The 25,465-nt window shown below is 43.8% G+C and overlaps 1 protein-coding gene across 1 annotated transcript in view; it reads left to right on the top strand.

The window, feature by feature from the left end:
* The first annotated feature begins 251 nt into the window (after window positions 1–251).
* LOC311135429 (protein phosphatase 1H-like) overlaps window positions 252–25,465 on the top strand; it is a 45,434-nt gene continuing 20,220 nt past the window's right edge. The window contains exons 1-6 of the mRNA XM_084169377.1: window positions 252–628; window positions 11,684–11,855; window positions 20,670–21,029; window positions 24,087–24,199; window positions 24,279–24,363; window positions 24,926–25,044. Of these exons, the coding sequence (XP_084025503.1) occupies window positions 396–628; window positions 11,684–11,855; window positions 20,670–21,029; window positions 24,087–24,199; window positions 24,279–24,363; window positions 24,926–25,044 (1,082 nt within the window). The 5' untranslated portion in view covers window positions 252–395. The remainder of the gene's footprint in view (window positions 629–11,683; window positions 11,856–20,669; window positions 21,030–24,086; window positions 24,200–24,278; window positions 24,364–24,925; window positions 25,045–25,465) is intronic.

The raw sequence follows: 25,465 nt of genomic DNA, 5'->3' as shown, positions 1-25,465 counted from the left end.
AGCAAGGAACACTTCAGAGGGCAAGCAAACAGTGGATTTGATGTGACTAGCTTACAAGTAGGCGACTTCTTGTATGCTTTTGTAGTATACCTGCCATTAGAAGGCATTCTAGGATAACTACTAGCCTACCTTTGACCTACTGCCTGGCATGCTGCTAATAGTTTAAACTGATCACAGCACGATGGCTGTGCAACCAAATCCAGAACGCAACCGGTTTGTCACATGACTGTGCTCATCATGAGTTTATTTCCGCGTTCATTCGGGACTGAATGAAAGAGAGAGGGGCGCATATCTGAACCTTTGCCGTCCACAAAACGCGCCGCAGAGCCAAGGTGATATTCGGGGCAAGGGGACCCGCACATTACCATCGCTCGGACACACGCTGCGGCAAGAACATGCTCACACGGGTGAAATCAGCTGTGGCCAATTTTATGGGCGGTATGATGGCTGGCAGTTCAAACGGTGACCATTTCGGTGGCTCGGATTTACCACTGAAATACCCGTACACAAGACCGGAGTTTCTGGGACTGTCACCGGATGAAATCGAGTGCTCGGCGGATCATATTGCTCGGCCGATCCTCATTCTGAAAGAGACGAAGAGGCTGCCATGGGCCACTGGTTATGCAGAGTAAGTATGCGTCCATCTTTAAGTCGTAGCAGGCTATAGCATCAGCAGCATTTAAAGAGGGAGGTTCAGCACGCTCCCTGGACCAGAGGAAGAAGCATAAACATATTATTTATTGTGCGCCATTTATTTCCATGTGAATAGGCTATACCAAGGATGGGCAACTCCAGTCCTCGGGGCCTGATTGGCCTCACACTTTTGCCTCAGCCCCAGTTAACACACCTGATTTCAATAATCAACTAATCATCAGTTTAGAATGTAATTACTTTAATCAGCTATGTTTGCTAGGGATGGGGAATTGGGGTTAAAAGTGACACCACTCCGGCCCCCGAGGACTGGAGTTGCCCGTCACTGGGTTATACGGTCTGTCATCGTAGCTTCTATCTTGCTAGTGGGTGCAAAGGTTGCCCCTTGATGTCTGAAACGCAAACAGAGATAAACACGGTTGTATTTAGGCTACTAAATGACATTTCATGGAAATTCCAGTCTTATGCCCTAACAACAACAGTAACCAACAACAGAAAGGTGCATTAGTATCCTATTGTTATAGCATTTACCCATACCATACTTGATGTCTACTACACCACCTAGGCCTACAAAATACTAATGCATGCCATTGTGCATCATGGCTCAAATATTATGATAGATATAGTGCAACTAGTAGTCGTTTCAGTACCATGAGTTAGGCCTACATGTGGACTATAATGGCATTGTAGCTATGATATTTGTGGTCCTCTGTAGCTCAGCTGGTAGAGCACGGCGCTTGTAACGCCAAGGTAGTGGGTTCGATCCCCGGGACCACCCATACACAAAAATGTATGCACGCACGACTGTAAGTCGCTTTGGATAAAAGCGTCTGCTAAATGGCATATTATTATTATTATTATTATTATTATTATTATTATATTTGCTTATTCAATATTTGCTTTGTCATGCTATATATCATTGTGTCTGTCAGGGAATGATGGATTATCACTTCCCTTTACAGTTTCATTATTTATGCATGCCCTATTTCTAGTGCATGTGCAGATTCTATCACTGTGTTGTGGATAGTTTATTGAGGACATGGGTTTGTAAACACTTTCCTTTGCACACACTGTTAAACCACACTGTAAAAGTAACAGTTACTGCTGCCGATTGACTTATGAAAAAGCTAACTTGTTCACAGTGCTTCAATGAAGAGAGCAGTCCGTGCTGATAATAAAAAAATAAAATAAAAGAAACATCATGAAATGTTTTTACTATTTCAAATGCCAATGAAATGCTTATTGTATGGAGGAGAAGGCATGGAGGATAACTTGAAACATACTTTATAAGCATGTCATTCTTCTGAAGCAGCTATATTTGACATTGATTGGCGAAGGACACTGCTGTATTATACCCACCTAAATGAGACATTATAATGTGTTCACAGAGAGACAGGTGTGGATTGTGCCAGGATGGGAAGTGGAAAAAATGCTTTGTTGAAAGTATTTTCTGTTCCCTGTCGGCCATTAAATACTTGTCTATTTTCCTCAAGCTTAATCTGTCTATCGATCCTGCTCAGTTTTCCGTTTCTTAGTCATTTCTCAGCTCTGGTACTGACATATCACACTGATAATAGGATACATTTAGCAATTTGCTATACAAGTATACAGTGTGCAGGAAGGAGCTCTCTCGCTCTGCATCTGATGTTACAACTCCCGTGTCTTGACGATGAACCCAATTTAGTTATGCAAATGCTTCTCCATCTCAAGTTGGACACTGGCACAAATCCACCTCAATGTCACAACTGAGCATAACATTTTCTCCCAGTGCAGCAAATTACAAGATACTGCCTAACATGTTACATTTTAGTCATTTAGCAGACGCTCTTATCCATAGCAATTAGGGTTAAGTGCCTTGCTTGAGGGCACATCAACAGATTTTTCACCTAGTCGGCTTGGGGATTCGAACCAGTGACCTTTTGGTTACTGGCCCAACACTCTTAAACGCTAGGCTACCTGCCGCACAGGATAGTCATGGTTTGAACTTCAAAGTACAAAAAGGTTTCATATTGTGGCTGCTGTGTTCCTCTAAACAACACTAAAACACCTCCCGGTCTGCATCCCTCCACCGTGGGATGTTGAGAGTGACTTGTCTGTGCACTCCCTCAGGCTTCAATCACAAGAATGAAAAAAGGACTAGCAGTCTATATTTGGACAACCATGGTCATTCAGCACCTGCTCAGCATGCATGCAGCACAGCACCAGATTGCACGCCACTCTGAAAATTAAAGCAATCTAGTCCCTGTGAGGCTATGCCTAAAATGCTTCTGCCAGCTGTCTGTGTAGGGATGGCACTGCTACACTGCTGTGGATTTGTCAACAGCTGGTTGACCATCAGGCTCTGTTGTTGTGATGAGATCTGTCCCCTCCCTCCCCTCTCAGCCGGCAGCCAGGCCCATATTAAGATGATGTGATCTCCACTGAGAACAGTGTCCCGTGCCAAGGAATCTCCCTCTTAACTGTGATATAACATAGTCAGAGGCTGCGTTATAAGAGCTGGGCTCGGGCTGTTGTATTTCACAGATTGACCATGGGTGGCGGAAGAATAGAAGTGGTATTGCAGCAGTCTGAACTACAGCATTCCTCCCCTGACCTGGCCGCTTCGCACACTTTCTCCTGGTCTGCTGTCAGGTCCTGTGAGCGCCAACATTTCAGAAGGGCAGAGAGTCCTGCTCTCTCTATGTCCCCACCTCTTTTTCTCTCTTTCTCTTACTCATGCTCCCCTCCGTAGGCCTACATGAAGTCTACTCACCCCCTTATATGACTTTGTCTATCTGTCGCTGTCTCTCTCTGTCCCTCCCTCCCACTTCCTGTCCTGCAGCTACATAGCACTCATGAACTGAATGGAAGAGGATCAATACATCAGTCAATATGTGTGTCTGTTTGTAGAATGAACACTGCTATTGTGATGACTGGAGGGTGGCAGACGTGCATTTCTAAAGGAATGTCACAGATAACTACACGTACAGAGTACACATGCACATCACTGTACACACTTGGATAGTGGATGGGCAATCACATGATGTAGTAGCACGTTTCTCTTTCTTTCTTGTAAGAGGGCTAGTAACAGGGTAGATGTCCACAAGGAAATGAGAGCAGTTTCAGTTCATTTTATCCACCATACACGGTGACTGTCATACACAGGAACTGGATCAGTGTCATATGTTCTCTTCTCCTAATACAATGGTTTGAGTGTGATTTGAACGTGATCCACTCACTTTCTTTGGTTTAGAATATTCAATCAATTGTGCCTTTGTCATAAATAGATCCTGACAATGTAATCAGAATGTAAGAGATGGAACTCAATGGAAAGGCCATGGAAACACGTGGGTGGAAAGATCCAGAATCTCCTCATTGGCCCCAGCAAAATGGGCCTACATTTAGGTTGTTGTTTATGTGTATTTCACACTGTTGAGGTAAAAGTTGGAGTTTAATGTTTGTATGGATGTCAACCCCAATACATGTTCATGTCATCACCAATCAACTGCATTACATTTAAAAATGACTGACTACCACCACCGATTTCTCTATGCTAGCTATGCTACCAGCTTATATGAACGGGAGTTAGCAATTAGCAGTCACTTCTTCTAAACCTGAAAAGGGACCACTTTTAAATCAGGGATGGGAAACTTCAGTCCTCGGGGGACTGATTGGTGTCACACTTTTGCCCCAGCTAACACACCTGACTCGAATGATCAACTAATCATGATCTTCAGTTTAGAATGCAATTAGTTTAATCAGCTGTGTTTTGCTAGGGATGTTGAAAAAGTGACACCTCTCCGGCCCCAGAGGACTGGAGTTGCCCATCCCTGTTCTAAATCTTATACATTGAAAACAGCCAAATATATCAACATCTGACTTTATTAATTACATTGTGGGCCTGTTACAATACATCAATCTTGACGGATTTGACGAATATCCACTTTGTTAGATCAGATTTGTTGAATGTGCACCAATCCGGCATATGCTTGGGTGGTATACCGGGGTATTTGGAAATGGCCACAGGATGGTTTTTCAATACATTTTCATATTTGTAGAAAGCGGGAGCAGGTGAGTCCAGCTGTATATTGATGTTTTATATTGAAAGTCGTGTAAATATATATTTTTTTCAATAGAGTGATCAGGGGCGTTCAACTACAGTTTTTCTTCACAGAAAAGACATTAGTGCAACACATTTAATTTTTTTATGGAATATCTACATAGGTGTACAGAGGCCCATTATCAGCAACCATGTCCTGTGTTCCAATGGCACATTGTGTTTGCTAATCCAAGTTTATCATTTTAAAAGGCTAATTGATCATTACCAAACCCTTTTGCAATTATGTTAGCACAGCTGAAAACTGTTGTGCTGATTAAAGAAGCAATAAAACTGGCCTTCTTGAGACTTGTTGAGTATCTGGAGCATCAGCAATTATGGGTTCGATTACAGGATCAAAATGGCCAGAAACAAATAACTTTCTTCTGAGACTCGTCAGTCTATTCTTGTTCTGAGAAATGAAAGCTATTCCATGCGAGCAATTGCCAAGAAACTGAAGATCTCGTACAACGCTGTGTACTACTCCCTTCACAGAACAGCGCAAACTGTCTCTAACCAGAATAGAAAGAGGAGTGGGAGGCCCCGGTGCACAGCTGAGCAAGAGGACAAATACATTAGTGTCTAGTTTGAGAAACAGACGCCTCACAGGTCCTCAACTGGCAGCTTCATTAAATAGTACCCGCAAAACACCAGTCTCAACGTCAACAGTGAAGAGGTGACTCTGGGATGCTGACCTTCTAGGCAGAGTTGCAAAGAAAAAGCCATATCTCAGACTGCCCATCTTAATCTTTTATTTTTATTGGCCAGTCTGAGATATGGCTTTTTGTTTGCAACTCTGCCTAGAAGGTCAGCATCCCGGAGTCGCTCCTCTGAGCCTGCAGCGTACACATGCTGCTTCAGAGCTAGTACAGTTCTTCCTTCAAACAAGCATGCATCAACTTTGTTCATTTGCACAATGTCTCTCATTCACATTCACTTGTAAATGTCTAAACTCACCAAAAATGACTTTCGGTTGCTCTTACCTATATATGTCTAACTTTAATTTGTTTTCGTTTTGGCTCTTCAGCATATTTAGCTAGGCGCCCCCTTGTGTACTAAGCCAGTAATACCATAAATCCAGGAATGAGAGAAGGACGGTATGACGATATGAAAATCTGGATACCGCCCAACCCTAATCTGGCATCCTTCTATCTCCCACGGTCTACGTTCCATGGACCTCTTTACCGCGTCTATAAGAGAGGACTTATATTCAATAAGAGCTGTCTATTCTTATTAATGATCAAGGTCTGCTTGTGAAGTAAGATTACTGGTAATGAGAGAATCATACTTCTCCTCAGATGCACATTTTAGAATGAGGGCTGTTGATTTGCTGTTCTCTGCACTGTGCTGGCTTTGTTCTGACGATGACTGTGATTACACAATAATCACCCTTCACATGCACATTGGTTGTATTATTCTAGTGCCTAACTGTCAAGGCCGAGCATCACCGGCTACGTTCCCATATCCGCACTAGTGCACCACTTAGCAGTGTCCAATACATTGATTTGTTTCGAAGTGTGGACTGTGGATATTGGAACAGAGCCACTGTCCCATTATTAGGACCAGGCAAAAGGACACAATGACGGTTCCAAATGCATTTGGGTCTATTAAGGTCAGACAGAGTAAGTGAGGCCCAAATGTAGAGGAAGTGGAACGAGGTAACCAACCGAATACAACAGTCACTTTCTCAGAAGACATAGGACGTACAGTGGGGAGAACAAGTATTTGATACACTGCCGATTTTGCAGGTTCTCCTACTTACAAAGCATGTAGAGGTCTGTAATTTTTTATCATAGGTACACTTCAACTGTGAGAGATGAAATCTAAAACAAAAATCCAGAAAATCACATTGTATGATTTTTAAGTAATTCATTTGCATTTTATTGCATGACATAAGTATTTGATACATCAGAAAAGCAGAACTTAATATTTGGTACAGAAACCTTTGTTTGCAATTACAGAGATCATACGTTTCCTGTAGGTCTTGACCAGGTTTGCACACACTGCAGCAGGGATTTTGGCCCACTCCTCCATACAGACCTTCTCCAGATCCTTCAGGTTTCGGGGCTGTCGCTGGGCAATACAGACTTTCAGCTCCCTCCAAAGATTTTCTATTGGGGTCAGGTCTGGAGACTGGCTAGGCCACTCCAGGACCTTGAGATGCTTCTTACAGAGCCACTCCTTAGTTGCCCTGGCTGTGTGTTTCGGGTCGTTGTCAAGCTGGAAGACCCAGCCACGACCCATCTTCAATGCTCTTACTGAGGGAAGGAGGTTGTTGGCCAAGATCTCGTGATACATGGCCCCATCCATCCTCCCCTCAATACGGTGCAGTCGTCCTGTCCCCTTTGCAGAAAAGCATCCCCAAAGAAGGATGTTTCCACCTCCATGCTTCACGGTTGGGATGGTGTTCTTGGGGCTGTACTCATCCTTCTTCTTCCTCCAAACACGGCGAGTGGAGTTTAGACCAAAAAGCTCTTTTTTTTGTCTCATCAGACCACATGACCTTTTCCCATTCCTCCTCTGGATCATCCAGATGGTCATTGGCAAACTTCAGACGGGCCTGGACATGCGCTGGCTTGAGCAGGGGGACCTTGCGTGCGCTGCAGGATTTTAATCCATGACAGCGTAGTGTGTTACTAATGGTTTTCTTTGAGACTGTGGTCCCAGCTCTCTTCAGGTCATTGACCAGGTCCTGCCGTGTAGTTCTGGGCTGATCCCTCACCTTCCTCATGATCATTGATGCCCCACGAGGTGAGATCTTGCATGGAGCCCCAGACCGAGGGTGATTGACCGTCATCTTGAACTTCTTCCATTTTCTAATAATTGCGCCAACAGTTGTTGCCTTCTCACCAAGCTGCTTGCCTATTGTCCTGTAGCCCATCCCAGCCTTGTGCAGGTCTACAATTTTATCCCTGATGTCCTTACACAGCTCTCTGATCTTGGCCATTGTGGAGAGGTTGGAGTCTGTTTGATTGAGTGTGTGGACAGGTGTCTTTTATACAGGTAACGAGTTCAAACAGGTGCAGTTAATACAGGTAATGAGTGGAGAACAGGAGGGCTTCTTAAAGAAAAACTAACAGGTCTGTGAGAGCCGGAATTCTTACTGGTTGGTAGGTGATCAAATACTTATGCCATGCAATAAAATGCAAATTAATTACTTAAAAATCATACAATGTTATTTTCTGGCAGTGTATCAAATACTTGTTCTCCCCACTGTACATGCCAGGTGGTGTCTGAGAAAGGCCCGAAAAATTACCAAAGACTCCAGCCACCCGAGACATGGACTGTTCTCCATGCTCCTGTCCGGCAGGCGGTACCGGTGCATCAAAGCCAAGGCTCAGACCAACAGACACCTAAATAGCTTCTATCCCCTGGCCATAAGACTGTTAAATGGCTCACAACTACTGCTCTCCCTCTCCCACAGTCTATCCACACTGACTGACTCTACTATGCCCATCCACAGGTCGCTACCCACTCAGACACAACCTACACTGCTGCTAAAATGATTATTGATTAGATGTATTACTCCATTACGTTGCTGTCCATTGATTATTGATTGCCATTACCATTCGTTTTTAACTATTTATCCTGCTACTGGTCACTATTATGCCTGTTTACATGTATATATTACCATTTAGTATATTACCATCAATATTTATATATTCCTGTTCCTAGTCACTTTTCAGCACTGTTTATATGTATATCCTACTACCAGTCACTTTTTAGGTATAAACCCACCTCAACCTCTCCAGTACCCCTGCACATTGAGTTTCTCCTGTTTCTTGTTTTTTCTTCTTCTTCGAAAGATCTCTCAAGGTAAAAATGTTGCTACTGTTTTACACCTGTTGTATCCTGTGCACGTGGAAAATAAACTTTGAAACTTGAAACTCTTCATTCCTTAGGCCAGGGCATGGCTGCCCATTCCACTCAGATCAGAGATTAAAGACTTCTTAACGCTCAAGTGTAACACTTGTGGTGGTCGGGGTTCCGGCTCAGTGGCTCAGCCTCCTTAGCTCAGCCTCAGACAGTCTGGGCTCAAACACAAAGGGATCATTCATTTACCGTATCTTCTCTATTCCTCTATGGGAAACTCTGCTGAGGTGGATGTCAATTTGTATCACCTGGCTGGCCTGCTACCATGGAAACAAAGAAAGTCTCCTCAGTAAGGACAATAAGGACAGTTTCTGGTTAAACTAATTTTCAGACTAATGTAAGGTTAAGCCTTTATTGCAAGTCTCAGACCAGTGTCACTTTGATAATAATAATAATACGCCATTTAGCAGACGCTTTTATCCAAAGCGACTTACAGTCATGCGTGCATACATTTAATTTTTTGGGTGTATGGGTGGTCCCGGGGATCGAACCCACTACCTTGGCGTTACAAGCGCCGTGCTCTACCAGCTGAGCTACAGAGGACCAGATAAAGGTGTTGGGTGAGTTTCAGTGTGATACAGGTGTTTAGCAAACACTTAAATCCTACACTGTATATGGCCCATACAATAATTAAAACATTGAACAGCTCTGCACACCAACTGAGCTATTCAAACCTAGTATCATGGGCTCTAACAAACTGGTAACTTGCCCAGTATGGTTTAAAATGGCACTGGAAGAAAGGAAATGGACTGGATAGCTAGGATATTTGCTTCAGAGGTAGGATGAATATTTTAAACCTAATCACTTTGCTCCTATACTGTTTGGTGCTCTTCACCTTTTTAAGTTGGGTGCACTAGTGCTTACCAATGAAAACAGTTAATTAGAGCACTATCACTTTTCTACAGGTCTGTTGCCAATGTGAGGGCTCTATGATTGAGTCTATAGGGTCCTGGGAGATCACCCATTGTGTAAGCCTTACAAGGAGACCAATTATCAGTGATCTGACTGTGTGAACTTCAGCTTCTCTTCCTGCCAATATCCTGTTCTCTCCAGTATGTCTGTACTCAGCTGTGTACTTAGCTGGAGACAAAAGATTGGTGCCCTGCTTTGTCCACCCTGTCTGTCAGTTCATTTCCTCATCATATAGATATACAGTGCCTTCGGAAAGTATTCAGACCCCTTGACTTTTTATTCTAAAATTGATTAAATAAATAAAAATCCTCAGCAATCTACACACAATACCCCATAATGACAATGCAAAACGTTTTTTTATTTTTTTATTTTAGCAAATCTATTAAAGATAATAAACAAATACCTTTATTTACATAAGTATTCAGACCCTTTGCTATCACACTCGAAATTGAACTAAAGCCAGGCCATGAGGTCGAAGGAATTGTCCGTAGCGCTCCGAGACAGGATTGTGTCGAGGCACAGATCTGGGGAAGCATACCAAAACATTTCTGCAGCATTGAAGGTCCCCAAGAACACAGTGGCCTCCATCATTCTTAAATGGAAGAAGTTTGGAACCACCAAGACTCTTCCTAGAGCTGGCCACCCGGCTAAACTGAGCAATCGGGGGAGAAGGGCCTTGGTCAGGGATGTGACCAAGAACCCGATGGTCACTCTGACAGAGCTCTAGAGTTCCTCTGTAGAGATGGGAGAAACTTCCAGAAGGCCAATCATCTCTGCAGCACTCCACCAATCAGGCCTTTATGGTAGAGTGGCCAGACGGAAGCCACTCCTCAGTAAAAGGCACATGACAGCCCGCTTGGAGTTTACCAAAAGGCACCTAAAGACTCTCAGACCATGAGAAACAAGATTCTCTGGTTTGATGAAACCAAGATTGAACTCTTTGGCCTGAATGCCAAGCGTCATGTCTGGAGGAAACCTGGCACCATCCCTATGGTGAAGCATGGTGGTGGCAGCATCATGCTGTGGGGATGCTTTTCAGTGGCAGGGACTGGGAGACTAGTCAGGATCTAGGGAAAGATTAACCGAGCAAATTACAGAGAGATCCTTGATGAAAACCTGCTCAGGACCTCAGACTGGGGCGAAGGTTCACCTTCCAACAGGACAATGACCCTAAGCACACAGCCAAGACAATGCAGGAGTGGCTTCGGGACAAGTCTCTGAATGTCCTTGAGTGGCCCAGCCAGAGCCCGGACTTGAACCCGATCGAACATCTCTGGAGAGACCTGAAAATAGCTGTGCAGCAACACTCCCCATCCAACCTGACAGAGCTTGAGAGGATCTGCAGAGAAGAATGGGAAAAACTCCCAAAATACAGGTGTGCCAAGCTTGTAGCGTCATACCCAAGAAGACTCGATGCTGTAATCGCTGCCAAAGGTGCTTCAGCAAAGTACTGAGTAAAGGGTCTGAATACTTATGTTAATGTCATATTTCCGTTTTTTTATTTGAATTAGATGTGCAAAAATGTCTTAACCTCTTTTTGCTTTGTCATTATGGGGTATTATGTGTAGATTGATGAGGGGGTAAAAAAAACAATTTAATACATTTTAGAATAAGGCTGTAACGTAACAAAATGTGGAAAAAGTCAAGGGGTCTGAATACTTTCCGAAGGCACTGTAGGTGGACATTCAGTAATCGTGAATTATGTTTTTATTTTTTAACAGTGTATTATAGCAAACCCTCAAGTACAGATTATGTAACAACTAATGTACATACCCTGGCATTAATGTTTGCATTGACATTTGCAATGGAAGGCGAGACTAGTACATGTTCATATTTTGTAACACTGGAGTCTAGACTGGACAAAAGCAGACAAAATGTATCCATTGGTTCAGATTTCCCTGCGGCCCAGTCCTTCATGTACGAGGGAAATTATTTGCCCAGGTCTTGTATATGTTAGGGCAGCGTTTCCCAAACTCAAGGGGTGCAAGTTTAGTTTTCTGCCAAAGCAATACACAGCTGATTCAAAAAATCAAAGCTTGATGACGAGTTTGGGAAATTCTGTAGTAGGGTGTCACAAACCACACAGCGTTACATTGAAATCTGCTATACTTTTCCCACAGTGTGTGTCTGGTTCTGCTCCTCACATTCTTGTGCTCTTCTCTCCTTCTGCAGGGTGATCAATGCAGGGAAGAGCCATCTGAACGAGGACCAGGCATGCTGTGAGGTGGTGGTGGTGAGGAGGGGACCCAGTGCTGGGGGCAACTCCACCCCCAACAGGACCCCCACTACCCGGAGGAGGTCCTCCCTGCCCAACGGAGAGGGACTGGGGCTCAGGGAGAACGCTGTGAGTACCCCCCCCAAACCCCCCCCCCCCCCCCCCCCCCACCCCTACCCCCCCTCCCACCCCTCCAGACCTAGTCTTAACCCCTTGGGGGCTTTCCCCCCCATTCTGTCACATCAGGACCTGTAGACGCTTCTCTTCCCTAGCCTCACATCAGCCATAGTCTATTCCCCAGCATGTCCTATAAGCCTGGTAAACGAGAGTTTGTCAGGCTACAGTAATTAGTAGGCTAAAGTACTGCCTTTCAGCTACTGTAGTGGTCACCAACCTAACCCTTATTCCTCAGCCTCACATCAGTCCTAGGGTTCTATTTTCGACTGGCGTTAAGGCGGCGCTAGAGTCAAATGCACGTTAGTTTGCAATTCCGTCATGTAAAAACTGGCTCACTGGCATTTTCCAGCCCTAACGCCAGGTTCGGCAATTTACCTGTCTAACATCAGCAGGCTTGCGCTCAGATGAGAGGGGTGGAAATATTTGAGGCGTGTCCTTAAAAACATGATCCAAAGTGCTAATTTCAGACAGCGCTGGTAGGGATATTTAAGACCAACCAAAAGCTGGTTTTAGCGGTAACACAGTTGGTTATGGCATGAATTTTACAAAGGAAACCGTGACACACACTGCCCATATGCGCATGGAACAAGATCTGATTTGGTGCCTGTATACTTCGTATTTGGAAACAAACAATGTTTTTTCCACATTTATTTGTTTTATTTGATTAAAAACTAAGCATAGCCTCCCCTCCTCTCAATGAAGGCTGTTTTCTTTTTGTCCTGCCCAATGTAATCAAGTAGGCTAGTCAAGACCGTCGATAAAGTGTTTGGATCGTGAGACAGCTTGAAAATACATCTTAATCACCAAAGTTTTATTAAAATATCAAGTTTGAGAGGAGCAAAACGGTGAGCTGACATTTTTCCTTTTTAATCTATGTATTGTAGGCAGGCCGACATTATTTTAGCCATGCTTTGGACGTGCTTAAAACCCCCTCCATGATGTAGGCTACATGTGTCCATGCCCATCATGAAATGAGAGATGTGAATCTTCATAACGATTGTTTGTTTTCTGTTTCATATGTTTTAAACCCTAGCCCTCTATAGGCTACCCTTACCCTAGGCCTACTATAACGAAGGCTGGGTCAACAGCAATGCTTTGTCTTTTTTTTTATGCTGGCGATTTTATGATATCATTACATTTTACATGTATATATTGTTGTTAAAAAAGGAACAGATTGCTTGTTTTTCGTTGAATCTTATTAAAACCAAACTTATTTGAATGATTCACTGTCCTGGTTTTATGGTGAGAATGTCCGTGCCACGCATGCATTGCAACTTCTGGAGAAGTGTGAATGCGATCTGTAAGATGGTTCCAATATGTATATAAAAATGTATATTTAGGAGCAGTATAACTGTGAGTGGACATTCTCACTTTGTCTTTATATTGGTTCTTTGTCCAGCTACTGTGAAAGGATTGGATGTGTGTAAAACCCTCCATAGTCTGCGTTGTTTTAATATTATATGCCCACGGGAAGCAATTATGGTGCCTGTAAGTGTATTTAGACACAACCTATTTATGTTTTGTTTAGAATTTGATTAGAATTAATCACTCTCTTTTTAGTGAATTTAATCTTGCCTATTGACAACATTTGGCATGTCCATGCTCAGCCATAATGCAATTTACAGTAGGCCTAGCCCCTATATCAGTGTGAATGCTATGTATATCTTTCCACATTGAAGCCATGCATTACATACAACAATGTGGGCTGCAAACAGGTTCAAGTTAACATATTTAGCAAAGATTTTGCTTAATGTTGTTATTTTGTTCTGTAAGCTGTTTAACAAACTATAACGGACAAACATGGGAATTGGAGTTGATTCCAAGGCAATACATGAAATACCGTAAATACACAACTTGAAACAACCACATATTTAGCCATGGAGCATGTTCTGATTCGCCAGTGAGTGGCCAAGCAATCCTCGACACACCCACAACTTGTTTATTAATCAAAACCCAGCCCTTTCACACCAACGCCAGCAACTGCTCAGATAATTGTGGTTGTGAAAATAGCAAAAATAATTCTGACCCCCCCCCACCCCCCCCGAACCTATAGCGCTACCGCCACTGCTTAGATTGACCATTGCTTTAGGTTTGTTAAAATAGAGGCCATAGTCTTACCCAGCCTGGCATATAAGCCTGGCGCAAACAAGGCTAACTGAGGCTGCTGTCCTCTGCCTTCCAGCTACAGCAGTGTTCACTAACCCTGGTTCTGAATAGAGCTGCAGGGTGTGGTGTGCACCGTTTTGAGATTCCTTCCAGCCCAGCACTAATACACAGGGCGTGTTTACTGTTATTTTAGCCCAGAGCTAACACACTTGACCATCAGTAGCGATGCGTGGGTACAATCACTGGGGAAACCAAGCCGGGGAAAAAATGTTGTGATAATTGCGTTGTTAGTTCATATGCCTTGCCACCGTGATATATAAACCTAAGGCCGAGACAATAAGAAGACACAGTGGCAGAATAAATTCAACCTCACCTTTGTTTCATCACAAAACCGGAGAGCAACATCTGTCCGGTGGAGTTCACAAAGCATATTGCATGTAACAAACAGTTACATGACCTACAGCATGGTCAATGAAGTTAATGTTTCCAACATTTTGGGACTACTAAACAACTATTGACTTATAACACCGGAGAGTTACCACAAGTCGCAAAGAAAACAGGAGCTTCCTCCACTATTCCAGCACCAGTTCAACTTCAACATTTCAACGTCATCAAATCACCTATGCTTAGTCTAATACAGTGACAACTAAAAGATTCCAAAAATGATTTATTCCAATCAATGTAAGCTAAATATCATGTAGCTGTCCATGGTACTTGTGTGTGTGTGTGTGTGTGTATGTGCGCGTAAGTAGAAAAAAACTTGTAGAGAAACGCCAACGCCATCCTCGCTTTCATATAATATAAATAATAATATTATAATAATGTTGCTGAAATGGTTTAAGACTGTCATACAGTACACGCTTTTAGTTTTTGTTGGCCTAGGCTACCTGGCTAAAATGCTTGCTCTCTAGCCTAACTTCCTTTCATGGGCAATGATTAGCCAGCTAGTTAACATTAGCCTACTAAATCTAGCTACATATTGAACTTCCATCCTCTCAGGTCAGGGACACAATGTATGAATATATGGTTGAATCAGAATTGCCATTTTAACCAGTACGGAGAATTAAGTAAAACCACAAGTCCAAATCCATCCATGGCTAATTTAGGAAAGGGCCAACTTCAGCTAGCTAGCTAGCCAGCGGAGGACAACAACGAGATGCATTAATTCAAGTTTTTTTTTATGTCAGTGATGTTTGGCTTTTGACGTGATGTGATTGGTGTGAAGCCAAATCCAAACTGTCTTCCCTTGACACTTTTTTGTTTTGTTTTTTATTTTTGGTGCTCCCGGACCATTCACAGTTGACCTCACTCAGTTTAGCTCAACGCTGATTGGCTATTATTGTATATTTGTTTTATCAAGGGAGGCCAAATGCTCGCTGGCTTCCCTTGCATTCAATGCTACGGGCGGCAACAATATCATACTCTTTTTGACCAGACAGCATCAGACAGATGGCCTACAGAGACAGAGGGGGTGCTGTTTTGCTTGCTCTGATGCTTTGTCCGGTAAGATACAGTGGGGAAAAAAAGTATTTAGTCAGCCACCAATTGTGCAAGTTCTCCCACTTAAAAAGATGAGAGAGGCCTTTAATTTTCATCATAGGTACACGTCAACTATGACAGACAAAATGAGAAAAAAAAATCCAGAAAATCACATTGTAGGATTTTTTATGATTTTATTTGCAAATTATGGTGGAAAATAAGTATTTGGTCAATAACAAAAGTTTCTCAATACTTTGTTATATACCCTTTGTTGGCAATGACACAGGTCAAACGTTTTCTGTAAGTCTTCACAAGGTTTTCACACACTATTTTGGCCCATTCCTCCATGCAGATCTCCTCTAGAGCAGTGATGTTTTGGGGCTGTCGCTGGGCAACACGGACTTTCAACTCCCTCAAAGATTTTCTATGGGGTTGAGATCTGGAGACTGGCTAGGCCACTCCAGGACCTTGAAATGCTTCTTACGAAGCCACTCCTTCGTTGCCCGGGCAGTGTGTTTGGGATCATTGTCATGCTGAAAGACCCAGCCACGTTTCATCTTCAATGCCCTTGCTGATGGAAGGAGGTTTTCACTCAAAATCTCACGATACATGGCCCCATTCATTCTTTCCTTTACACGGATCAGTCGTCCTGGTCCCTTTGCAGAAAAACAGCCCCAAAGCATGATGTTTACACCCCCATGCTTCACAGTAGGTATGGTGTTCTTTGGATGCAACTCAGCATTCTTTGTCCTCCAAACACGACGAGTTGAGTTTTTACCAAAAAGTTCTATTTTGGTTTCATCTGACCACATGACATTCTCCCAATCCTCTTCTGGATCATCCAAATGCACTCTAGCAAACTTCAGACGGGCCTGGACATGTACTGGCTTAAGCAGGGGGACACGTCTGGAACTGCAGGATTTGAGTCCCTGGCGGCGTAGTGTGTTACTGATGGTAGGCTTTGTTACTTTGGTCCCAGCTCTCTGCAGGTAATTCACTAGGTCCCCCCGTGTGGTTCTGGGATTTTTGCTCACCGTTCTTGTGATCATTTTGACCCCACGGGGTGAGATCTTGCGTGGAGCCCCAGATCGAGGGAGATTATCGGTGGACTTGTATGTCTTCCATTTCCTAATAATTGCTCCCACAGTTGATTTCTTCAAACCAAGCTGCTCACCTATTGCAGATTCAGTCTTCCCAGCCTGGTGCAGGTCTACAATTTTGTTTCTGGTGTCCTTTGACAGCTCTTTGGTCTTGGCCATAGTGGAGTTTGGAGTGTGACTGTTTGAGGTTGTGGACAGGTGTCTTTTATACTGATAACAAGTTCAAACAGGTGCTATTAATACAGGTAACGAGTGGAGGACAGAGGAGCCTCTTAAAGAAGAAGTTACAGGTCTGTGAGAGCCAGAAATCTTGCTTGTTTGTAGGTGACCAAATACTTATTTTCCACCATAATCTGCAAATAAATTCATTAAAAATCCTACAGTGTGATTTTCTGGATTTTTTTTTCTTAATTTGTCTGTCATAGTTGACGTGTACCTATGATGAAAATTACAGGCCTCTCTCATCTTTTTAAGTGGGAGAACTTGCACAATTGGTGGTTGACTAAATACTTTTTTTCCCCACTGTACATTCAGCCTCTTGCGAATTGAAGGAAAATTATGAAACACAGAGAGACGAAAGATACATTATTTAATGCTATTTATTCTTTTGTCATTTTTGGAGGGAAACCTGGCTTCCCTTGGCATCCATAAATACACACCACTGTTGACCTTATCAACTAATCTCCAACATTATGGTTAGCTGAATCAGGAGTGTGTTTGAAATTCACTGCTCGACTGAGGGACCTTACAGATAATTGTATGTGTGGGGTACAGAAATGAGGTAGTCATTCAAAATCATGTTAAACACTATTATTGCACATATGCAAATTATTATGTAACTTGTTAAGCACATTTTTACTCCTGAACTTATTTAGGCTTGCCATAACAAAGGGGTTGAATACTTATTAACTCAAGACATTTCAGCTTTTCATAACCCCTCTGCTGTTATTTTAGCCTCCTCTCCCACACAACCCTCCCCCTTTGTACTCAGGCCCACTGAAAGCCTACACCAACATACACCTACACAAGTACCCCATGACTCACTTCAGCAGTGAAATTATACCAGTATGAAGTACTGTTTTTGGCTTGCTCAATGAGTGATTCCTACTGAAAACCAGACAAAAAAAAGACCATGATTTCAGGGATTTTCACTAAATGTAATCCATAGACTAGTCCTTTGGTGGAAGGATTGTTGACATACACTGAGTGTACAAAACATTACATTTACATTTACGTCATTTAGCAGACGCTCTTATCCAGAGCGACTTACAAATTGGTGCATTCACCTTATAGCCAGTGGGATAACCACTTTACAATATATATATATATATATATATATATATATATATATATATATATATATATATATATATATATATATATATATATATATATATATATTTTTGTGGGGGGGTGGGGTTTCAGATGGGATTACTTTATCCTATCACAGGTATTCCTTAAAGAGGTGGGGTTTCAAGTGTCTCCGGAAGGTGGTGAGTGACTCCGCTGTCCTGGCGTCGTGAGGGAGCTTGTTCCACCATTGGGGTGCCAGAGCAGCGAAAAGTTTTGACTGGGCTGAGCGGGAACTGTGCTTCCGCAGAGGTAGGGGGGCCAGCAGGCCAGAGGTGGATGAACTCAATGCCCTCGTTTGGGTGTAGGGACTGACCAGAGCCTGAAGGTATGGAGGTGCCGTTCCCCTCACAGCTCCGTAGGCAAGCACCATGGTCTTGTAGCAGATGCGAGCTTCAACTGGAAGCCAGTGGAGTGTGCGGAGGAGCAGGGTGACGTGAGAGAACTTGGGAAGGTTGAACACCAGACGGGCTGCGGCATTCTGGATGAGTTGTAGGGGTTTAATGGCACAGGCAGGGAGCCCAGCCAACAGCGAGTTGCAGTAATCCAGACGGGAGATGACAAGTGCCTGGATTAGGACCTGTGCCGCTTCCTGTGTATGTTGTTGTAGAGCTTCCCGAATGTTGTAGAGCATGAACCTACAGGATCGGGTCACCGCCTTGATGTTAGCGGAGAACGACAGGGTGTTGTTCAGGGTCACACCAAGGCTCTTCACACTCTGGGAGGAGGACACAACGGAGTTGTCAACCGTGGTGGCGAGATCATGGAACGGGCAGTCCTTCCCCGGGAGGAAGAGCAGCGCCGTCTTGCCGAGGTTCAGCTTGAGGTGGTGATCCGTCATCCACACTGATATGTCTGCCAGACATGCAGAGATGCGATTCGCCACCTGGTTATCAGAAGGGGGAAAGGAGAAGATTAGTTGTGTGTCATCTGCGTACAGAGCCAAGTGACTTGGTGTATAGCGAGAATAGGAGAGGGCCTAGAACTGAGCCCTGGGGAACACCAGTGGTGAGAGCACGTGGTGCGGAGACAGATTCTCGCCACGCCACTTGGTAGGAGCGACCGGTCAGGTAGGACGCAATCCAAGAGTGAGCCGCGCCGGAGATGCCCAGCTTGGAGAGGGTGGAGAGGAGGATCTAATGGTTCACAGTATCAAAGGCAGCAGACAGGTCTAGAAGGACAAGAGCAGAGGAGAGAGAGTTAGCTTTAGCAGTGCGGAGAGCCTCCGTGACACAGAGAAGAGCAGTCTCAGTTGAATGACCAGTCTTGAAACCTGACTGGTTTGGATCAAGAAGGTAATTCTGAGTGAGATAGCAAGAGAGTTGGCTATGGACGGCACGCTCAAGAGTTTTGGAGAGAAAAGACACCTACATTAAGGACACCTGCTCTTTCCATGTGAAAGCTATGATCCCTTATTGATGTCACTTGTTAAATCCACTTCAATCAGTGTAGATGAAGGGGAGGAGACAGGTTAAAGAGGATTTTCAAGCCTTGAGACAATTGAAACATGGATTGTGTATGCGTGCCATTCAGAGGTTGAATGGGCAAGACAAAAGATTTGTGCCTTTTTGAACGGGGTATGGTAGTAGGTACCAGGCCAGGCGTACCTGTTTTTGTCAAGAACTGCAACACTACTGGGTTTTTCACGCTCAACAGTTTCCCGTGTGTATCAAGAATGGTCCACCACCCAAAGGACATCCAGCCAACTAGACACAACGATGGGAGTCAACATGGGCCAGCATCCCTGTGGAACGCTTTCAACACCTTGTAGAGTCCATGCCCAGACGAATTGAGTCTATTCTGAGTGCAAAAAGGCAGGGGGGTGCAACTCAATATTAGGAAGGTGTTCCTAATGTTTGGTATACTCGTGTATATTTGACATTTGTATCTGTACTGAACAAAAATATAAATGCAACATGTAAAGTGTTGGTCCCATGTTTCATGAGATCCCAGATATTTTCCATACGCACAAAAACGTTATTTCTCTCAAATGTTGTGCACAAATTCGTTTCTATCCCTGTTAGTGAGCATTTATCCTTTGCCAAGATAATCCATCCACCTGACAGGTGTGGCATATCAAGAAGCAGATCAAACAGCATGATCATTATACAGGTGCCACCTTGTGCTGGGGACAATAAAAGGCCACTCTAAAACGTGCAGTTTTGTCACATACTACAATGCCCCAGATGTTTCAAGTTTTGCGCAATTGCAATTGGCATGCTGACGGCAGGAATGTCCACGAGCTGTTGCCAGATAATTTAATGTTAATTTAAACTGCCTCCAATGTCGTTTTAGAGAATTTGGCAGTACGTCCAACCGGCCTCACTACCGCAGACCATGTGTAACCTTTGAAATTCTTGCAAGTTATATTTATATTTTTGTTCAGTGTAAAAGCATAATGAGAAATAATTTATTGAAGTTTGCATATTTGTGACAATTTCGCCTTACTCAGGACTCCTTTTAAGACTCCATAGTGTTTCATATGTAGGTGCTACAAAGCAAACATTGGTGTCATATGAAGCTTTACCACTTGCTCTGTAATATGTGTAGTATTTAGATTAAAATGTATATATTTTTATGAATATTGAAAAATATAAACATGAATATTGAAAATATAAAAATTTTGATTTGGCTAATTGTTTGTGTTTTGTTCTACTTATACTCCTGTGTGTGTCTGTGCGTGCCAGCTTTTAACATTGCAAAATGTGTGTGTCCGTGTTTGTGTGCCCAGGATGCAGAGCCCGGACTGACCTTCCACTACTGGGGGCTGTTTGACGGCCATGCTGGCTCAGGGGCAGCGGTGGTGGCATCTAAGCTGCTCCAGCACCACATCGTAGAACACCTCCAAGAGGTACTGGATGTCCTGAGGAACCCGGCCCTGCTGGTCCCCATCATCCAGGGGGAAGAGCCCACCAACCACCACCTCACCCCCACCACCCACAGGGGCATCACCAGGGCCGCCTCACTGCGGGGGGCCGCAGGGGCTCCCGGCTCCCCCAGTCACCCCCCCCCCACCAGGTTCTTCACAGAGAAGAAGGTCCATCATGAGAGCCTGGTGATGGGAGCCATCGAGAACGCCTTCAAAGAGATGGTGAGTTCATTGCCATGTTCAGTAGGCAAACATTGTGGAATGTTGCAGATAGCAATGTCATGAATAGAGTTGATGTGATTCCCTGTTCTACATCTCAGAGACAGGCATGTTTGTTGTGTATGATCTATTTCTCTCTGAACGTTCCACTATGTTGTGCCCTGGTGAATTCAGCCCTTGTCTGAAAGAACATACTAACCATCATCCAGTAATTACAACACATTCACTGTAAGAGACATCGCAGCGCTCCACTCATTCCCATCATTATCTGCTTAGTCGATAGGCATTGATCAGCGGCATCTTGTCAATTACATGTTTTTTTCTGATGATATGCAGTTGGCATACTGAGATCAACATCACAGTCCACTGGGCAGTGGGAATAGGACTAGTAAGCATTGTCTAAATGCAGCTTCCTTTTTTATTTCTAAGAATAACTGTCCGGTTGTTGTACATACTCTGCCTGTATGTCTGAAATAGGTTAATGTGTTATAACTCCAGGTTTGATTTGAATTAGCTCGATCTTTAGCTGTGTCTGCTTTCCTCAGCAGCTCCTTAGTACTGAGAGTTGAGTGGGCATTTAACAGCTGGCTGCCAGCGATAAGGCGACGTGTAGTGTAGCGTCGGCATATTGCCCCCCTCCCATTCTCTCTAATCCATTATCTGTGACTGTTCCTCTCAAATCAGCAGCATATGGTGCCAGTCAGTCCACAGCAGCATAGATATACTTTTTCCCTTCTAACCCACAGGCCAAAAATTGTTCAGTGCTGCACACCATCTGGTTGTCGTGCTGTAAGAGGATGTGTGGACTTAGACTTAGCTCACTGAGCGGCCCAGTGGTCAGACACACAGCCAATCAAAAGAGTGTACTCTTGACAGGCTTTGGTCAATGAGGGGTCAGAAAGGTCATGGGTTATTAGCCTCATTGTTTAATCTTGTTATTGAGGATTCTGGCTTTGGCTTCAAGATACATTTTGTCACTCGCTAAATGAGTCCGTTGTGTTTCCTATCTAGAGAGCTAAGAGAGAGTTCACCTCCTGGTGTCTAGTCCACTGATAAAATCAAAGTCTGAAATGCTGATCACTTAGAGTGCCAACTGCATTCTGGTCTCACGTGTTTCACACAATTTACAATAACTTGCATAACTTAAGACAAACCTGTGTACTGCAGCGGTAGCTGCTTCCTCTTCATCACCACTAGATGGCAGTGTGCAGTCATCCATTGAGTGAATTAGTGTAATTTTCCAAGTCTAGTGTCACTGTCAACCCAAGCTATCAACTGTAATAATGCACTATTTCCCATGCACCTGTGCACATTTCAGACTGTGTTGATGTTTAACGATTGTGTTATAATGAATGTGTGATGTACAAGGATTTAAGATTAAACGTCTATATATAAATGCACAATTTCATCAAACAGCAGTACACTGTCATGCCGATACAGTTGAGTGTATGTCATGCACATTTTTGCCTTTGATCTAACAGCAGTCTGTTATAGAGAATGTCAAAAACCCTCACCATGATATTCCACAGTATATTCAGCCCATTCCTATACTTGATTTCATAATGTGATATAGCTGCTCTCTGCCTCTCTCGCTCTTCACTCTATTTCACAGGCACAAGGCAATCTGTATCCCTCTTCTCTCCCATAATTGTTTTGTTCCTCCTCCCTTCCCCTCATCCCCTCTGGCTCTTGTCTGGAGTTGAAGCTGCACTTTCCTGTCCCTTTGTTCCCCGTCTCTTCGTTAATCCCGCTTCTTATTTTTAATTAACCTTATTCTCAAATGAAATCCGTCAAACGATTTGGGTGATGGTGGTGCATATTTCACACTAGTTTACCCCTCTTTTATCTTATCTGGGATAACCACCAACCACTGGCTCTGATTCTAGTTCTCAGGCTGACATGAATCACCACCACGGGCCGTTTCTGGAGGAGGCTGCCAGAGCCTAATAAACACAGAGATGTGTAAACATCAAAAAGAAACGTGGCTCACGATGGCAACACTGTTTACATTGAGAAGCACAGAAATAACTGGGGAAGAGCCGATATTCAGCCTAGTCTCCCACCCTGTAAAGACATGTACTATATATACCCGACTAAAGCTGCAGTCAAATGGACCTGTAATAGGGAGCGAACCATAATCCTAACTGTTGTCTTGCATTGACCTATTTTAGTCATTTAGCAGATGAGAGCGATTGAAAGTGTACTGCACTGTTGAGGAGAGCTTGCAGTAAGCATTTCACTGTATCGTTTACACCCTGTATCCTGTGCATGTGACAAAGAAACCTTGATTAGATTTTATTACAGTTCATTCATCTTAAGGTAGCTAGGTGAGACAACTACATATCACAGTCATTTAAATCCTCATTAAATCAGCGCTAGTAAGACAAGACGAGACAAGTGCGAGTGTTAGTGCAAGAAAGGCAAGGGTGATTTTTTGGGGTGAGGTGGTGGTGGGGGGGGGGGGTTTGGGGTGTAGCTAGTTGTTAATGCCGACATTTTCATTATTGAAGGCTTTCCTCCGTGCAGCCACGGGCATTTGATAGCAGGAGAAATATATATATATATATATATGCACTGCTACAGAGTCATAACTCACCCTGGGTGAAGGACACATTTTGTTCACCAAGTTCCCCCTCCCTAACACACACACGCATTCCTGAGCAATGTGTTTCTCCTCTAAGGCGACAGCAGTGGTGGGGGCAGGGTAGAGGGTGTCACTAGGGCCTGGTTACAGGAGAGTTACACACAAACACACACAGTTGTTTCATCAGATAGTTGATAGCCAACAGAAGAGCGCAAGGCAGAGTGGTCTAGCATGTGTAACCCCCCCCCCCCCCCCCCAAAGGACATCCAGACAATTTGACACAACTGTGGGAAGCATTGGAGTCAACAAGGGCCAGCATCCCAGTGGAAAGCTTTCAACATCTTGTAGAGTCCCTGCCCTGACGAATTGAGGCTGTTCTGAGGGCAAAAGGGTGTGCAACTCAATATTAGGAAGGTGTTCCTAATGTTTTGTACACTCAGTGTATTTATGATGTGTTTGTTGTGTTGGGTTTTCAGGATGCCCAAATTGAGAGAGACAAGGCTGTGTTTAACGTCTCAGGAGGCTGTACCGCTCTGTGTGCACTCTTTTTACTCGGAAAGCTCTACATTGGAAATGCCGGGGACAGCAGGTGAGACACACAGACACACGTACACACTGAAATAAACACTCAACCAGTTTGAATAAACACAGATTGCTTTGCCCTTCAGAGCGATCATTATCCGAGGAGGAGAGGTCATCCCCATGTCTACAGAGTTCACACCTGAGTCAGAGAGGCAGCGCCTGCAGTTCCTGGTAAGAAGAGGAACTCAACAGACACTGTATCACAATGCAGGACCTCCCCTCCCTGTTCAGACATTCACTATGCTTAGCGTTCCTACCTGGTCTCTTTGCTGGTGTAATAACGCCCACAGTTCCTGGTAAGAGGAGGAACTCCACTACAACCCCCTGAATCACAGTGAACCTGGACTGTTCTCTGTCCCAGACCTGGGTTCAAATAGTATTTTAAATCATTTCAAATATTTTAGCTGGCCTTGATTGAGCCTGACTGGCACAATGGAACCAATAGACTGGTCAAAAAGTGCAAACCCCACTTATCTGGCACTCCAGGCAGAGCAGAGAAAACACTCAAAAGTATTTTAAAGATTTCAAATAGTATTTGAACCCAGGTCTGCTCTGTTCTTATTGAGCACAGCTTTCACTTATCAAAAGACATGACCCCTTACTCTCTCTGTTCAGAGACAGTTACTAAGCTTAACTATTCTGCCTGGTGTCTGGGCTGGTTTAATTGACTGTTTGATTGTCTTCCTATCCCTTGGGCATGCCAATCTCTTCTCTCTTCTCTTTCTATGTGAAGGCCTACATGCAGCCACACCTGTTAGGGGGAGAGTTTACACATCTGGAGTTCCCCAGACGAGTACAGAGGAAGGAGGTGGGGAAGAGAATGCTCTATAGGGACTTCACTATGTCTGGCTGGTGGGTATCCATCTATCTATCTGTTTGATTACTGGTAATCAAGTAATGACAGGCCTTGGTCCTCTCATTGGAATAAGTTACAGACAGGTGCTGCATTGAGCGATTCATCATACCCCTCCATTTTACCATAATCATGAGATCCATAATCATGAGATAATCAAGATTAGGCATCTTTGCAGGATTTGTGATTGAAACGTCACAATTTCACAAGCAACTACGCTCCGCTATTGAAATCATGTAATTTTTCCGCAATCATTTTGTCTATCTGAACCCCCCATTCTTATCAATGTACAGAGTGCCAGCTGATTGACAGGAAATGCTCTGATAGACCCAGACATTCTGTGTCATCTGTATGAATGACAGGGTCAGTTCAGCTCATCAGTGATCCCTGGACAGAACTAGGGCCAATCACAGCTCCACA

Source organism: Coregonus lavaretus, assembly GCF_964263955.1.
Source record: "Coregonus lavaretus genome assembly, chromosome: 9".
NCBI lineage: Eukaryota > Metazoa > Chordata > Actinopteri > Salmoniformes > Salmonidae > Coregonus > Coregonus lavaretus.
Note: the sequence above shows the minus strand (reverse complement) of the source record. Positions and strands in the feature narration are given on the sequence as shown.